Below are 18,778 nucleotides of genomic sequence, written 5' to 3' on the forward strand. Positions count from 1 at the left end.
CATACGATGAGCGAAAATCCGGATCGATTCGTGAAATTTTCGATCACGCAGATTCGCAAAAATGATCGCTGGATTTTATTCGGCGATTCACGCGAGATATATTTTTCCGTAACGTCAAAGAAGCGAACTGTCAAACGTTCATTGGTCGAGTGGACGAATATATGCACTGTCAAGCGTTTTCATTGGCTGTTACGTCATCATCATAGACATGTGATTTGATCAATGTGTTATTAAAGAATTTTATTCCTTTTTTTTATTGCACTATTCAGTGATGTATGTCTAATTATTTTACAATTGAAAAAACGAAACTCGTCGAAAGCGCGGAATGTCGATCCCTAGAGCTCGCGAGAACCTCGCGCCAATGGAGGGACCGAATTCGCGTGGTCGCTCTCATGCAAACGCGGCCGTAGGCTCGGCGCTGATCGCGCATCGCGCGACGCCGCGTAGCGCCCCGCCGGTAATACCTGCGTCTGGCCGGAGCGATATCCCACTACGCCACTTCCGTTAACTCGCTGCTGAGCAAAATGGACGCCTTTGTGTCTGTTTTCTTCGCATTCCCAGTATAAATACGGATTACGGGACGACGCAGCGGCTGCGAGGCGGCGATGTTTGCGCGACGCCGCGCGAAACGCGTGTGAGGGCAGTGTCGTGTACGCGAGTCGTGGCCGCGAGCCGCCGTGACTGACGTGGAAACGCGTCCAACCAAGTAGGCCAACTGTGGCAGCCCCCAGCGGATGACAATTGAGCGAGCATCGCCCGGGCGACGGTGCGAGCAGCGGTGAGTCCCGCGACTGGCGAATCTCGTCTCGCTGATCGCCACGACGTGCCCGAGGATCCCGCCGGCGGCCGCGAGACACGCGAAACTGCGCCCGGCCTCCCGCCAAAACCGCCAGCCGCGGACAGCGGACGGAGCGATCGGCGACGTAAATAGTCCGGGTGACACGGAGCTGTCGCGCCGTAGCCGCGCCGTAGCCGAGCTCCCTCGAACTGCGTCGGTGTTTTATAGCGAGCGAGCTTTCCCGAGGAATTTACATGAGTGCACGATAGAGTCCGACGTCCTCGTCGTCGACGGGAGGATTCCGTCTCTGCTCCCCACCTCCCCCCCTGCCCCCCTGTGTTATTGCAACTGCACCCGGTCGTTCCAAGGATATGGTCTCGCGCGACGTATGATGTTGGATGGTCGACGTTCATCCGGAGAAGGTAAAATGATGTGCTTCTGGTTGTACTATGATGATATTGAGATTGGGAAGAAGACTGGAAGCAGCGGAGAGTTGGTCTTAGCGTTGAATGTTGTGTGGTTTTGTCTCCAGTGTTTCGCTGTGTGCTGCTGAGACTTCTGACTGGGTCATGCGGGTTGTAGTAACTGATGAGTAGCTATGTTTCTGTGCAAAAAATGATTATTCGATGCAAACATGTAGATATTTTTTTTTTTTTTTTTAGTGAAATTTATTTCTCTTTAAAGCAATCTTTCAATGTTTGCGTTTTGAATGTATTAAAGCTACGATTCAGAAAATATCAATTGCGTGAATATGAATGTTATGTGAACTGTATGAATTCTGTATAAATATTTTATAACCAAATGCAAGATATTTATTTTTGTATTGTGTGTAATTTTAGAAAAATTTTTTTAAAACAAAGAAGATACAACATAACATAAATATAATTTTGATTCTTGTATGATATATAAATTTTAATTAAATTTAAAATATCTTTTCAAATATAATTCAATATTTACACCTAAGTTTGAATAATATATTCGATTCTAGCAATATAAATTACAAGCATCAAATTATAATATTTTTAGGTTATAATTGTAGTTTGTTTTTATTTGACATATATTACTTTTTCATATGATGTATAATTTAATTTTTATTTATATATTAATATTTCTTAACTTTGACTTTTTCAGATTTTTAAAATTTTTTTAATAATATATATATGTTTAAAGTGTAAAATAATGATAAAAATATATTTGACAAGTGACATATTACATGAGGAAAATTTTTGTTGCAGGACAACAAAGTACTAAACATGGATCGTTTATTGGAGGACCCACGTGCTTCATCAAAATTTGGTTGAAACTTTTGTTTTCAACATGGGAACTTAAGCAAGATTCTGTGAAGTTCCCAATATTTGCCTTAGTGTGCTTCAAAGAGGATTAGAGACTATTCTGTTCAACGGTGAAATATTTGTGTTAGTATGTCTTGAAATGCATAGTGAAAAAATTTTAACAATGACTTATTTAGTCGTTTGTGGGGACAGTGCACTTACACATGTTTCATTGATTTATATTTACTGTATATCATGAACAAGTACTCGTAGCATGCTTGCGTCATGCTTAATTTATTGTATTGTCCCACGAACTTTGCGCAGTTTAAGAATGTTGGAATTGATTTTAATTCTCTTTCTTTTGTCTAGGCTGTAATGCCAGAACGAATCAAACTCAAAATGAATGGGGTTGTACCAAGTGTGCCAATAACTACCCTCGCCGGTATCGCGAGTCTCACTGACTTGTTACCTGAAATGCCCCTACCGACTCCGCTGCCACAGACTCTGACTAATAAGTCGTTGCTGTTTCATCCACGAGTGGCAGAGGAAGCGCAGATATTGCTAAGCGTTCGCGATGAAAATCTTGTGCCGCAGTTGATAATGTCTCTGTCACAGACCTCATCGGATCACATTGAACTCAAAGATAATTATGCGAATACCGAACAGTCGTTAGAAAATGAGCAAAACACGCCTGAATTACTCAAGGCAATCTTACAGATAAATCCTCATGTATTCAGGGGACCTCAACACAATTCACCGAGAAACTGGGCGCAGGGTGCGCCAATGTTGCACGCGAATCAATCGCCGGCAAGTTATGGTCGTTTCTCGCCGTCCTACTCGAGCTCCTCAGGCTCTAGGCAAACGCCTCAAGGTAGTCCAGCTCATCCTGCGGCGGCTAGATCCGTGCTCCCGCCGCCGGTAGCCAGCGGTATCGCTCACGCGCAACATCCGCGAATGCCGATTACCCCGCAGAATCACGCGGACATCTCGCAGATGTCTCCTTTTGCTGTGCCTTCCCCGTCGCCCAGAGGTAATGTTATGACCGAACAAACGAGAACGTTGACAACGCCTCAGCATATGCAAGAAGACACGAACTGTATAAATCCTTTATCGAATGTAGCTCTTCAACCGAACATGTACTCGCCGGCTCACATGAGTTCCCCCAATGCACCACTGTCTCTCGGCAATGTGACACCTCAACACCACAACATGGCTGGTATGACGCCGCAACATAACATGCACATGACATCTCCTATGCGCACCACTATGCCTCTGCAGCAACAGCATCCAGCAATGGGTATGCAACAGAATCTTTACGATTCTATGATGAATCAGCAAGTTCATCATGCTTTAGGCAGCAGTCAATCATTGGACATTGATAGCGCGGTGCAGGAGAATCAGCAATTTCTTCTGGATCCGACGAGCGCTCTTCCCGATATTGATCTGCCAATGGAGAACATTGACGTAAAACAAGGCATGGATCATGCGGTGCAACATTTATTACCGACTCCTCAGACCACATCTTATCCGAATGTACATGCCACCGATATGATTAATGCTTTAAATCCGGCCGCGACTAATGTGGCGCCCAATGTGCAACATCAACAGAATAATAATTCCGAAAAGAATATGAAACTTACTGGAACGTTAACGGAAAAGCTAAAAGAGCCTATTGTTATGTTGAATAGATTATCGTTGGCTGATCAAACACTCATGCAGAAGAGTTTGGCGGCATTTGCGGAAAAATCGCCGAGTCGCGCGGCGAAAATGGGCATCTCTCGTGATGACATGTCAAAGACTGACTCTGAGAGTGAGGAGGAAATCGGCAAGAACAATAAACACTTTAAAGCTCGCGCGAAAGAGCGGCAAGTACAACGAGAGAAAGAGAAAGCGGAGAGACGGAAGAGCGAGGATAAGAATCGCAGGCGAAAAAGGATAACGGATGAAGACGAGGATGATGATAAACGAGATGCACCTTACACGCCTACGAAACCAAAAATACGCAAGATCGAGAAAAAGCTAGTGCCTGTATTAGCCAAACTGAGCGTGGAGGAGTTGATGGAGACCAATACTTATCAGCGATTTAACTCTACCATAGAGACGATTTTCGAAAACACTGAAGAAATAGCAAACGCCGACTTTGAAGACGACGGTGATGTACCTCCTGAGATACTTATTCCCAAGTATCAGTTGCACGATCTCTGTACAGAAGCAGCCAAACTTAAAACGCTAGGTGCTATGGAATCGATACCTACAGACAGATTAGTAAGGTTATTGAATATTCTTGAAAAGAATATACGAGATGGCGCGAGGGTATCGCCGCTAGTGGACCCAGACGATGATGTCGAAGAAGGACGATTATGGATGCAATTGGCAATGGAACGAGTACAGCGTGCCGTAGACGCTTCATTGATCGCGCTGCATATTATGACTTCTTGCAATATGCCGAAGACAGTCTACTTGGAGGATGTAATTGACCGAATAGTTCTTTTTATGAAGTTTCAACTGCAGAACACAATCTATCCTTCATTCGATCCGGTCTATAAGATAGATACGAAGAATAAGACTGACAATTTTAATTCTAGCGGACGCAAGAAGCGGGGTCATATGAAGGAAGTACGTGAAAAAAGTATCTTGCAGGTTTACAACAAGATGCACGAGTTGGTAGGTTTGCTGGCAGAATTGTTGAATATACAAGTTCTAACAGATACGAGCGTTCTTCACGCATCATCATTGGGCGTCGCTCCGTTTTTCGTCGAATCGGTGAGCGATCTTCAATTGAGCGCGTTGAAACTCGTTACTGTAATATTCACCAAGTACGAGAAACACAGGCGACTATTATTAGACGACATCCTGGCATCTATAGCGAGATTACCTAGTAGCAAAAGGAGTTTACGCACGTACAGACTCAATTCCGAGGATCATATACAGATGTTGACCGCGCTGGTCTTGCAGCTTATCCAATGTGTGGTAGTTCTATCGGATTCCAAGTCCTCGAAGGAGGAGGACGAGAAGAAGCTCAGTAACATAGATTCCGACGTCTTTATTATCAACAGATACGAGACTGCCACCAGAATCGCCGGCAATTTTTTAACGGTATTCCTTAACAAATGCGGTAGTAAGGGCGAAGAAATCGATTATAGACCGTTATTTGAAAATTTTGTACAAGACTTATTAGCGACAGTAAATAAACCTGAATGGCCCGCCGCCGAATTGTTGCTCAGTCTTCTCGGAAATCTGTTAGTAGGACATTTTTCTAACAAGAGTTCTGACATGTCGCTTCGAGTAGCCTCCATCGATTATCTCGGTGTAGTAGCGGCCAGATTACGTAAAGATGCAGTCAGTTCGCACTGCAAACTATCGACCATTGACCAGATCATACGGGACATCAAACTTGAGCAACAAAAGGACTCGGATTATGACCAGATAAAGGACAAGGAGATTATAGGACTGAGCGAAGATGAAGAAAGAATGGTGTTTCTGCAGAAGGTACTGTTGGATTATTTAGCCGTTAATGGGACGAAGGATTCAGCTCTTGGATACGCGCGTCACTTTTATCTGGCCCAATGGTATCGGGATTGCGCGCTGGAAAAATCGCGGGTAGGCCAGTCGAAAAACAGTCCGAGCAAGAAGATGCACAAAAAACGTTCAAAGAAGAAAAATCGGCATCACAGCAGCGACCAAGACACCGAATCCGAATTGGACGAGCAAGATCCGGATGAAAACGATAATAATGAACAAAAGAATTCGGAGGCTTATCGGGTCATCGAGGAGAAGAAGAAATATATTATCAGTAGAATAAGGCCATACAGCACGGGAACGAAACCTGATATTCTCCAGACGTACATCGATTATAATTCCGCGGAATTGATTTCGCAGTATCTTGCATCTAAAAGACCATTTTCGCAGAGTTTTGATAAGTATCTCAAGCAGATCCTTCATGTGTTGACAGAATCGTCAATTGCCATTAGAACCAAGGCGATGAAATGCCTCACGATGATTGTTGAGGCTGATCCAAGCGTGCTGGCGAGGGTGGATATGCAGCTAGGCGTGAAGCACTCGTTCCTCGATTACTCGACGTCCGTACGAGAGGCAGCGGTAGATTTAGTAGGAAAATTTGTATTGAGTAGACCTGAACTGATTGATAAATACTATGATATGTTATCAGCTAGAATCCTTGATACCGGCGTAAGCGTGCGAAAACGCGTTATCAAGATTCTCAAGGATATCTGTATGGAATGTCCGGATTTCCCTAAAATTCCAGAGATATGCGTGAAAATGATAAGGAGAGTCAACGACGAAGAAGGTATCCGAAAGCTCGTCATGGAGGTTTTTCAAAATATGTGGTTTACTCCGGTCAGAGAGCGTCCCACTCTTGATTCAGAATCATTACTAAGAAAGGTTATGAATATCACTGATGTCGTGGCGGCCAGCAAGGATATGGGGCTTGAATGGTTTGAGCAACTTTTGGTAAGTTTGTTTAAACCGAAAGAGGACAAGGACGACAGCACGAAGATGCAAGCGGACCCTCCACGGACATTGCTGACGGCGTGCAAGCAGATTGTAGATTGCCTAATCGAAAACGTGTTGCGGCTGGAAGAGACAAACCTGGGAGATTCAGAAAAATTGGGAAAGAAAGGCTCATCGCAAAGATTGGTTGCGTGCCTGACAACGCTTTACTTATTTGCAAAGATTCGGCCACGACTTCTGGTCAATCATGCAATCACCCTACAGCCTTATTTGAGTCTCAAGTGTCAGACGCAAGGTGATTATCAAATCATCAGTAGCGTCGCACACACCCTTGAATTAGTGGTGCCTCTGATGGAACATCCTAGTGAGACCTTTTTAGCGCAGCTCGAAGAGGACTCGGTGAAGCTGATTTTGCAACACGATAGATCGGTAGTCGCGAGCTGTCTATCGTGTTTGGGATCTATAGTCAATAACGTCACACGAAATTTTAAACTAATACGAGATTGCTTCAAGAAATACTACGGACATTTAACGGACTACAAATCATTCTACGAAAAGGATCCAACTAATCCCATGTTATTAAAATATAGACCATTTTTCCGACGAGCGCTTTTCACGGTCGGTTTACTGTTGCGTCATTTTAATTTCACGGATCCGGAAGTGATAGAAGGACTGGCAGATAATATTAAAGATCAAGTTTTCGAGACACTTAATTATTTTGTTCATCTAGATAATGACGACATCCGGCATTTCACTCTATCGGCTATTGGTTCTCTCTGCATACGACATTACGAGTTTATGATGCTACCGGAGCTGAAAGAGCTCTATCATCATTTACTCACATCAGAACACGCGCTGGTTAATATGAGAATCCAAGTGCTTAACAACATTGAAATATATCTGCAGGAAGAGGAAAAGAGGATGATCAAACAAGATCTCGAATGGGCGAAAATGTCGAAGCAGGAGAATCTCAAAGAGATGGGTGACGTGTCGTCGGGCATGGCCAGCACCGTGATCCAGCTCTACATCAAAGAAATTCTCGAGTCTTTTCTACACATCAACATAAATGTACGGCACGCAGCTCTCAAAGTTATTCAACTGATTCTAGCGCAAGGTTTGGTGCATCCCGTCCAGATAGTACCTTATCTGATATGTATGAGCACCGATTGCGAGAAGGCGGTGAGTCATAGCGCAGACAAGTGGCTGCAGGATATTGAAAAGAAGTACCCGGGTTTCATCCATATGAAGTCGCAGTTTGGCATCAAGTTGAGCTATCGACTGCAGAAAATTTTGCAAAACGACATTACGGTGAGAGGTATGCGGACGAAGGACGGCGAATTCCCGGGTGCGCTCAACGGTTTCCTCTATACGATTTTGCGCAGCACGAAACAACAGAGGCGAGCGTTCGTGCTGTCTTTTCTCAAGCGCTTCGACGAGACTGCCAAGACTAGTCTGTCGCAGATGCTGTTTCTTGCGGACAATCTCGCTTATTTTACATATCAGGTGCAGGACGAGCCGCTCTTCATCATCCATCACATCGATATTATCATCTCCATGTCTGGTACAAACGTGTTGCAATCTTTCAAGGAGGCTTTGCTGCCCAAGGAGAACAACATGCAATCACAGTGCGGCCAATCCGAACTGACGTCGGGACAGATGACGGGACAAACGATGCCGACGCCATCGATGCAAACAACGGTAACGGGGCCAGATAATCAACCAAAACCAGATCAGCTGTTGTCGGTTCTAGAGGATGAAGAGGACGATGAGGAGGACGAAGAAGCTATTTTGATCAGATTACCAGATGACACCACCTTGCTCAGGGAATATATCACCGCCAGTCAAGGCTTCTTACTTTTACTGACACTTCGGCAACACCTCAAGGATCTTTATGGTTTCTCTGACGCGAAAATCAGTCAGTATTCGCCTTCGGAAGCGGCCAAGGTTTATGAAAAAGCAGTTAATCGTAAGAATAATCTGCTCTTCGAGCCCAAAGCTACGCTACAGAGACTACGGGAAGGCGTGACCAACGAGGAGCTGGACACAAATGGCAGGAAGAAGCTCGTGAAGGAGTATCTAGATTTCAAGCAATTGATGCTCAAGTTCGATCCCGAGGAACCAGACGACGACGGTGGTAACGATGCCGACATCAGTGGTGGCAACAAACAGAACGCGGAAAATCCACAAGCGGCAAGGATACCGCCGCATCCTGTAGTCGATGGCAATAGAACGATAGCGGACGGCGCTGTTGTAGGAGACGCCACCCTGGCAGTCGCGGGCGGTCAGCAACAGTTCCAGTTACTACCGCAATCAAATCTGAATCTGAACTCGGCTCCGATGGAGCATCCGAACAACTCGGTAAATTCGCTGCCAGCTGCAGCAGCAACACCAACGACGACGCTACCACGGGTACCGAAACTGACGATACACGCCCATCCGGATGCGAGGGAGTCGCATCGCAAGCACCGCGCGCACAAGACGGACAAATCGGTAAGGAAGCACAAGAAGAAGAAGAGGAGAAGAATCTCCGACACCAGCGATAGCGGCGAGGACTACAGTGACCCTGATTTCCTCGTGTGAGTGCAGTGGAATATCTTATCCTATGTGTACATATAAATATCCGTGATAGTGTGTGCGTGTGCGATCTACCGGCTGGAATGACTCACATTCCGCATGGCCGATACCTGGACGCTATTGTAGCGCGACGGTTCCTTTCCCCCCTGGTCCCCTGAAACGATTCTCTTCCCCAGCCTCTCAAAGTTGTGCTACGACTTTGAAGACGATTCACTGAGACCGTTTCAGGTCGAGAAACTGCATAGAGATTATAATAGTGATGTGGGAATGCGTGTGAGCGCGAGAGAAAGAAAGAGAGAGAGAGAGAGAGGTCTTCGATAAGAATGATAGCCAGAAATTTTTAAGTGCGATCGAACTTTGAGGTAGGATTAGCGTGTTGTTGCCGAAACGGCGAGCATCCGAGGTTTATCGATCCGCCATGCCGTTGTTAGCGAGAGATCGGCTCGTTAAATATTTCGTGCTACCGGCTCGGGAACTTGGTTCACTCGAGAATTAGCTTCTGCTTCCTCCCCGTCGACACGCTTTCGATTAGGGAGCTTATAGGTGATCACTCGATTCCGAAATAGCGCCGAAAGCGAGGGATTGTGAATGATCCCGAGAAGATGCTGTGAACAAGTTTCCCGAGAGAAATCAAGTACAATAAATTACGTTTGCGAACAAAATTCACCTGTAAATAATATCACATAGTGACGACGATGTCCAATACAACTGTTAATTCTTTTTCTTTTCATGGAGGAAAAAATTAGCGCAAAGAGAAAGAAAAGCATTAAAAAAACAGTATGCAGATTCGAATAATATAAATTTGATTCGTCGTTGCTTCCTCTTTCTCCCTTTTCAGACTGAATTTGAAAAATAAAAGTAAGCACTGCTTATTTCGATAATGCTAAATTATTAAAATTTAGATACATTTATGCTAACGATGATTTATAGCTAAATATAAAAAATATTTTGTGTTTGTGCTTCAAAGTTTATTAAAATTTAAGTACGTACGCAACTGTGCACAGAATAACATTTCCACGACAATTACTATACTACTTATAGTAAAATCTGTAGTAATATTTTAATCTTTGTAAAAAAAAAGGTAGAAAAATAAATTACTGCTTTAAAACAATTTGACAAATACAATAAATTTAATAAAAAAGAAAATAAAGAGTTAAATGTATGGTCTAATATATTAATTTAATAAAGAGATTACTTAAAAAAACAAACAAAAATTTATTATAATAAAATTGATTTGAGAGATATTTCAATCTTAATATTTATCTAATTAACAGAGAAAGAGTTTAAGGGGGAAGGGATGTGATATATAAAATATTACTCATATTAATTACAACGTTTGTTAAATACATAAAGTTTCAAAAGAAATTATTTTGTGCTTTCAAAGCTTGTAATACAATACTTATGTTTAAAAAATGATTGCACTAATTGTAAATGATACGCAAAAGAGATTACAGAAAGTTACACGTTTAATCCTTAAGCATATCCGGCAGTTTTAAAAGTAAGGCCAGAGTATTATCGATATAAGCGGTAATTACTCGCCTTCGAGGAGCTGTACCAAATATCAAAGGTCCACAAAATTCGGCAAACGATACGAAACCAAGTTGGATGGAGGGCGGACCCGTATAGATTCTCTCCTGCAGTATGTATAATAATAGAGGTGTGTAGCAGGACGCATTGCCTATGCATTACGAAACGTTGTTTGTAATATCTGTACATATAAAAATCTTCAAGTAAAGTATCTTATTTTCGTACAAACTATATAGCGGTGACATTTACGAAGAATACTTAAGATTTTGTTGTAATATTAAGTATTTATTCAGGATTCATATGTTGTCCCAATATAGTTTGCTTCACATACACGCACTCACTCGTCCTCGATGTACGAATACGATAAAAAGAGAACAAAATAAAGCAAAGGTATCGTTTTTATACAAGCTTATAGAGGTAAAACGATAGAAAGGGATGTTAATATGAAAGAAACGCGGGAGAAATTCACGACACGATGTGACATATTTGAGAAGAATGCGATCTTAAATATTTTATTCTGTCGCAAAATGTTGAAATAATCATCTGGAATAATTTTAGAATTTAGCATTTATAAATCTTTCGAATTTGCATAGATTTACATGTATAATTCCAAAAATATTACAATCACATTGAAAATTTCACAATTAAAAATATTTACATAACATTATTCTAACATATATTATTTACACATACATGTTTTATAGAAAATATATAGTCGAATATTTCTTAACAATTCTTTGTAGGAAATGTAATTCAAATCGAAAAATTCGTAGTTATTATTTTCTATAAAAATTTTTACGAATGAATTCAATTTTAAGATCGTATTCTTCGCTGTCGTTTCTGTTTCTATCGCTAGTATAACAGCTGTTACTACACTCAAAAAGAAATACAATGAGTTTGTCGGGCAATATATAGTAATATAAGAGAGAAATATCTTTTTCTTTTCCATATTTATAAAAATCCAAACGCGTGTGGTTCAATTGTACGACATGATTAGACTCAAGGCAGCTATAATTTCCAGAATTATAAAGTTGTATTCGTAAAATTTTTTCCGCTGTGGCGATTAATCTTTTTTATATATTTATAATTAACAAGATACGTATAGAAGATACGATAAAAAGAAAGAGGCGAGACATTCTTTTTATGGGATGGGATGCGAGCGCAAACTGACCTCTCTCACCATTATCCAACTAAATCAAACTTGAACACCACTTAGACATATTTGGTACCTGTTTATCGATATCGAATGTAGCTGGAATAATCGTGATTTATCTTAGCTCGCTAGTTGAGCGCACGCATCTCTTCGATCGAAAAATTGCAATTGAAAATGGAAACTACGATGATTCGATCAAATAAACGCCTCGTTCTTGTTGCGAATTTGTTTTATGTTTCTTCCTATAGTGGACGCTTTGAGTAATTTGCTAACGGCAATTATCGATATAAGATCTTTATCCGAAAAAGAAGAATGAATACATAAAGAAGAAAATACACATCGAAAGACGATTTAAAGAGTAATATGAATTTTCTACAAAAAAAACGAGACCGACAATTCACCATTTTATTTTTTGAAATTTTTTTCGAAAATTTAAAATATAGAAGGAAATTATATTACTTATCAAAGAAGATTAGTTTATTGTATACTCTGTATTATGACTCTGCAATATTAAATATTTTGTAGATATCTTTATTTCTGAATAAAAGAAACACAGATTCGTTAAATTATAAAAGTATTAAGAGTAAATTATAAAAGTATTAAACTTGTATTAGAATCTATTCAGTTTCCTCTCATGTTCACGTTAATTTTAAATTCTTTCAATTAAATTAAAGAAACTATAATTTCCGACATTTTACGTACAAGTATCAAATTTTTCAAGAATGTTATCAATTACGAGCTTTTCCCGTGATTTTCTATTTCTTTATTCCTTTGTGTTTCGCAAAAATGAAATCTGAACATTGATAACGAGATGCATTTATATTCGATGACAAGAGACTATACGAGGCATAAATTTTTACTGCGCAGATTTGATAACTATATTAACGAATGCAGAATCTAGAAAGTACATCCTCTCAAATGCTTGATTTACAATTAAACTAGTGCTTTATCGAAGCCCAGATGTACACTCGTCTAGATCACATTAATAAATCTAGCAGTAAAAAAATGTACGAATTCATTCGTTTAGCTTTAAGGATACGTGTCAATCTTACATTAGAACCGCATATGGAAATTTCGCTACAGAAAAAAAGCTTTGTCACATTTTTCACACTCATTTCTTTTTTGAGACAATTGTCAAAATTATGTTTTATAAATAAATAAATGTGCAATGATATAAAAATATATATTTTTGCAAGTGATAGACATTCGTTAAATTTTTGCATGATGTCATTATCTTCCGAAGAAAATTTATTTGAACATACAAATATGTATAGCAAATTTGATCACACGAATTTTCAACGTTCAGATTAATAAAATTTTCGGCTATTAACTGTACTTCTCGAATTTCTTTTAAAAAGAAAAAAGAAATAATTTGCTTGATGTTTGTTGCAAATTTGAAATACTGAAATGAAACTCGATATAAAAGACTGCGTAGCACACCAAGATTTTAATGAACGATGACTATCGAATTCGAAAAGAAAGCAAGACGTATCGATATAATAATCATCATGTTATTCATAAATAATGTGCGCAGATCTATCACTAGGCATGAAATTATTATTCGTCATAAAATCATTTTCTTGATTTTTGCGAATTGAAAGTTTGATTTGATTTTGCTTCCGCTTTTTATAATTATTCACAATTTATTTCTATAATTTTTTCCGTTAAAGATTACAAAATTGCAAAAAAGCTTATTTTGGAAACTCTTTCGATGTGAATAATATAACCCGAAATTTTCTTTTAGAAGTTTCTAAAAAAATAATTTCATAATTTATAATATTATAGTTTCGTAACTTATAGAGCTTTATAAGGCTTTATAGATTCTTACGAGACTTATTTACGTCATCTCATTATCATTGTTATTATTATTTATCAGGTCAAAAAATTAATTTTTGCCACGAGAGTTTAATCGCGGAGGAACTAGATTTTCTTTTTGCAAAACACGCAATATGAAACATATGCACATAAAAAGTATAAGATCTCGTTTTCAAATTGTACCGTTCCCGAAGCGTGCAATGTTAGAATTTAAGTGAAAATTGTTTCTTAATTAAAAAATAATTTATTAATTAGATTCTCTCTCTCTCATATTAAATTGTGTATCTTCGGGAAACATGCATAGGCGAGTCTTATGAGAGAAAATGTAGAAAAAAATTACTTGATTCTCTTCAGTTATCTCTGAATTTAGTAATAGTTTATGTCTAAAAAAATGGCAAAAATATTTAACAAAAAAATTAAATTACTTACGAAAGGAAAAGAAAGCAAAAGAGTTTATAGTTTACTCGGCAATTATATAAAGACGATTTTTAAACATGATGTCGTGTCCGTCATGGTATTGATTATAAGAATACTAGTGGTTCTTTTATATGTTTTTCTACTACGGTTTATATGAAAGCATACTTTTTTACGAAGAATGTAAAAAAGCTAAAAGATTTAAAACAGGAGCTGTATGATTTCGTGATAGGAAAGTTTTTTCCGAAGTCAGCCTCTTCAGTATTGTCACGAATAATTCGAGAAAGTCTCTTTTCTAAATCTAAACCGTAACGATATAACTACGATTATGAATATATACATAGTACATAATATACATATGCAATTATATCTGTAAATAATTCACGAATGTAAAGATTCTAATAAAATTTATCAATAACTTATGCGTTTTCCAGAATCCTATCATGAAAAAACTTTCCTGCGTGTCGAGTTTTTTTTAAATGTTATCGCTTAATTTAACATTTTCTTAACGTTATGTGTAAATACAATTGAAAAAATTTAAACATTTTGTTTCGCTTATATACAAATGGATCACAGATTTTTATCCCATCAGCTGTGTATTCATCATATGTATTCAATAATCTTTCATTTTTTATAAGATATCCCTTCGAATTAAAATAGTTCAAAAGAATAATATTATTAAATATAATTAGATTTCAGTGAAAATTATTTTCTGTAAGAAACTTAATTGATATTTGAATTTTTATTTTCTCAAGAGAATCGAAAGTGTATCTAACTAGAAAATATATATGCATCATTGAAATGAATATCGAAAAGAACCACTATTATTCGAAAGGATGATAAAGTTATCATTAATGGAGCAAAGAATATTAAAAAGTAGCGTATAAAATCGGGTGTAATTATACGCCCTTTTATACGAACTTTTACATTGCCTGAGCAAATGAATATTAGAATGATTCGTTACTGAGAAAAGATGATTCCGTTGTACAAATGTTCACACATGTACATATATATTGTCTAGATTTCGGAGAAGTTAGTGATAAAGAAATTACAGCAGCCGTTATAATTAATCGAATGACATGTATATCGAACGAGACGAGAAATGTAATTCAAAGAGAGTGCGTTAAATATGATTATTATTTGTTATAATAAACAATCTCTTTTAGGCGGTGCGCATTATAAATTCTAAATAATTATATTTCTATGTATATATACATATATATACATACATATATATATATATATATATATATATATATATATGTATGTATGTGTGTGTGTGTGTGTATGCGCGCGTGTGTGCGTGTGTGTGTGTAATATTGCTAAAGGAGACGGAAAGAAGAGTGCGTCTTTGCGCGTATTGTCACAAAGAACGAAAAGTGCCATCATATCGCGTCGCGTAAGATTAACCCGCGACATGTAAAGAAATATAGTAATTAATAATAGTAAAATAATTGATAAAAAAAAGGAGCAAGTTAAAAATATAGCGGGCGAACCGTCGAAGACTATCGTACTCGGCGCGATACGAGACACACTTGTGTATTATATATATAGCATTATACATATTATATATATATTATCATCTATGTTTTTGTATTTGGTAATCTAAAACGAAAAAAATATCGAATTAACGAACAGAAGATTAATAGAAAGTATATATATTTGAGTGAACTTTCCGAGGGTTGGAGTTATCCAAGGCGACGTTGATGAAAGTAATCTCTCTTTTCCTTTCTCTTTCTTTCATCCTTCTCTGCTCTTGAAAATAAAAAATAACGAGATTTATAGAGCGATTTATAATACAATTGTAAAGACGAGAATATATACGCATATAACGAGCGATCCTGGATAAAATCAACACTCGTTTACTCATAATTTATTATGTACATCGTCTGAAAGAAACAGAAAGGTACGTTCGTAAAGAAAAATAAACATAAGTATATACCAATGTTTTGGATTTATATTTCCTTCTTCGTATAATTGTACTTTGATTAAAAGAAAAATATTATCGATTTTTAAAAAATTCCAGGGCATCCTTGATCTCCCGATTCTTTGTTTCTCCAGTGAACATACCTGAAAAGTGAATACATATATAATTAGATATATTTTTTTAGATACAATAAAACAAATATTCTTTCTCCTACGAAACGTACAAACGAGGAACGTCCTTAATATATTGCAATTTTTTTGGCTCATTTGTATTAAGATTTTGCATTTTGCATCGTTCTCTCCACACTTTAGTCGAATTCAACACAGTCGAATAATCTCGCTTTTTCGTTAATTGTGATCTTGTTGTCTTTGTCATCCGATTTTTGGCCGATTTTTGGAGTCTCATTATCATACTTTTCTTTCTGCTTGTATACTCTTCATCTTGTTTCCTGTTTGGTTAAAAGTTATTCGTCAAATTTATATTATATAATTTTACAAGCTAAACTTTACGAATATTAAAAAATTGCAATTTTTCTCATTTAGTATTATGTAATATATTCATGTCATTGTTTTAAATCCTCCGTTTAATTTTGAAAATAATTGATATTACCTAAAAGCCTCGATCAACATCGGATTGTATTTTGGTTCTGTTCTCGTGTTGCCTTTCGAAGTTTTAGAAGAAATTTCTATCGATTTTCTCTCGCGATACTCCTTTAAAGCTTCTTGAATGCTCCTCAATCTTTCTCTCTTACGTTTTTCTAGCATGGCGAGTTTCGACTCGATCAGAATCTTTGATTGTTCCTCGTCAATCAAACGTTTATTCTCTTTCTCAATTTTCCACTGCTTTATTAATTCCTTCTTTCGATCCGCGTTATTGGTATCAACGAAATCGCAAGTCTTCGTTATTTTTTCGTATTTGTCAATCATGCATATCGGAAGTTTTTTTATGATATTGGAAGTTTTTTTTTCTTGCGAAGTATCTTCCAAGGCTTCCATCTCTATTTCGTTCTTGCTGTTTTTTATCTTTTCTATTTCTTTCTGTTTGCGCCACTTTTTAATGCTTGCTCGTTGTTTCTCACGTAGATTCAGATAAATCTTGTACCAAGCCTCGTGATTCACTATGGTTTCCACAGTTAAATCCGGACATTTGACTTGAAGAGCGGCTACTAGGGTGGCAATGCTGCTACATTTTTTCCGCAGTTTCAGGAATAGCAAGTGATCCTCGTTGCTCCAGTTATCGGTATAGCCTGCAAGATATGTAGTTTTCGTATGAATGTACGAATTATAATAAATAACTCATGATAAAAAAATCTCATACAAGTCTTGTATGAGAAATATAGTTTAGCAACAAAATTTAGAAAAAAAAAGTTTCATATTACTCTCTTTCATTCGATTAATATAAATTTTTAATTAAGTAATAAAACTATTTAAGACATAACACCCAAAGATGTTACGTAATAAAAAGATGTTACAAAATAATAAATTAAATTTTACAACATACTTTAATTACTTATGCAGGTGAATTTAAATGTGTCGAGTACCTGTTTTAGCAATTAATGCGTGGAAGTCTTGGATCCCCATATAATCGTTGCACTTTTTATTTTCCTTGTTGAAAGATGTGACAGATGTCGGATTGCCACCAGTTGCACTCTCATACTTATGCAAATTCGATTCAAATTCGCGTAATTCAGACTCGAGAGTTGTTTGCTCCTGCGACAATGTCTGCAGTTGGCAAGATTCCTTGAAATCTTGAATTTTTTGCGACAATCTTATGAGCCGTTGTTTGTATATATTTGTATCTAAATAAATGTTTATTCACATTGTAAATATCGAAGATACAAAGATTTCTCGTTCTTTTCAAGATGCACGTAATTAATATTAATTAAATTGATATTTTATATAAATTTTAATTTAGAAATTGTAGCATAACTAATTAAGAATAATGCGTAAAAATTTTAAATTAAAATAATAATAAATAAAATAATAATGCGTAAAAATTTAAAATTAAATCGGAAGCGATTCAGAAGAAAGAATAGTTATGCGAGAATAATGCTACTAATAGAAAATAAAATAATTTAAAAGTTCACCTAACTTCTGGATCTTTTCGGGGCTATTCGTAGCAGATTTTGCCGATCGAAGTTCTTCGGCAATTTCCTCCAAACGATTTCTCACGCTATCCAGAAAAATTTGTCTTTAAAAAAATATTCAAATTAATTCGATATCGCATAAGCCAATTTGATATGCATAACGCACAATCTGAGATCGGCTAATTCGTTTTTCTCCGCTTACCTGTTTTTCGAGATGTCATTGATTTTATGCAAAAGAGGTCGTAGAACTTCTGGTTCCAGTTTCATGTTCTCCATCAAATTAGCCAGATTCTTCTCCATCAAATACTCTTGCTGCTTTAACTTCAATAGAGACTTCCTATATTGCGTGTTTTCAGCAGAATGTATTTTTCCATACGACGGGATTCGCCTTACTTTCTTATCTTCTTTGCGAATAATTTCACTCATTATTATACGTAATTGCGATTTTAATTACTGCTTAAAATTAGATTTTTTTAATTATAATGAAATAATTTAATGTAAAAATCTAAGTTTTCTTTGTAGACTCGTAGACACGTCGTGTGTTTTTGTTAGGAAACTAAATTCATTGGGCTTGGGCTTTGTACCCTGACAAAGTTTCACATGTGGGTTTCCATAGTAATTTACCACATAACTGTCTCCCTTCTAATGTAATCGCACCTGCTGATTGAAACTACATAGGAAATTATTATACAAGCTGTATAATGTGCAAAAAACAAAAGTAATTCTTTTAAGTATAAATATTTTATTTACGTGAAAAGTATTA

At 37.5% G+C, this 18,778-nt stretch overlaps 2 protein-coding genes across 5 annotated transcripts; one reads left to right on the plus strand and one right to left on the minus strand.

Annotated features, from left to right (window-relative positions):
* Positions 1-492: 492 nt before the first annotated feature.
* Positions 493-14,424, plus strand: Nipped-b (Nipped-B cohesin loading factor). Of its 2 annotated transcripts, XM_083093727.1 has the most exons (4): positions 493-1,200; positions 2,014-2,193; positions 2,419-3,079; positions 3,170-14,424. In XM_083093727.1, the coding sequence occupies exons 3-4, from the start codon at positions 2,425-2,427 to the stop codon at positions 9,097-9,099; spliced, it is 6,585 nt and encodes a 2,194-aa protein (XP_082949853.1). In that variant the 5' UTR covers positions 493-1,200; positions 2,014-2,193; positions 2,419-2,424; the 3' UTR covers positions 9,100-14,424. The 2 variants fall into 2 exon arrangements, with proteins under 2 accessions (XP_082949853.1, XP_082949852.1); XM_083093726.1 differs by having other exon boundaries at positions 2,419-14,424.
* Positions 14,425-15,693: 1,269 nt separating this feature from the next.
* Positions 15,694-18,568, minus strand: LOC145968345 (uncharacterized). Of its 3 annotated transcripts, none has more exons than XM_083093730.1 (7): positions 18,218-18,568; positions 18,016-18,101; positions 17,470-17,727; positions 16,539-17,175; positions 16,153-16,377; positions 15,945-16,072; positions 15,694-15,757 (listed from the first exon to the last, which is right to left on the minus strand). In XM_083093730.1, exons 1-6 carry the CDS (start codon positions 18,439-18,441, stop codon positions 16,015-16,017), a joined length of 1,488 nt encoding a protein of 495 aa, XP_082949856.1. In that variant the 5' UTR covers positions 18,442-18,568; the 3' UTR covers positions 15,694-15,757; positions 15,945-16,014. The 3 variants fall into 3 exon arrangements, with proteins under 3 accessions (XP_082949856.1, XP_082949855.1, XP_082949854.1); XM_083093729.1 differs by having other exon boundaries at positions 15,694-15,752; positions 18,016-18,119; XM_083093728.1 differs by having other exon boundaries at positions 18,016-18,119; positions 18,218-18,567.
* Positions 18,569-18,778: the final 210 nt, after the last annotated feature.

The sequence above is a fragment of the Camponotus vicinus genome, unplaced genomic scaffold, assembly GCF_025532165.1.
Source record: "Camponotus vicinus isolate PSW18456_S1 unplaced genomic scaffold, iyCamVici1.0 SCAF_3, whole genome shotgun sequence".
NCBI classification, from domain to species: domain Eukaryota; kingdom Metazoa; phylum Arthropoda; class Insecta; order Hymenoptera; family Formicidae; genus Camponotus; species Camponotus vicinus.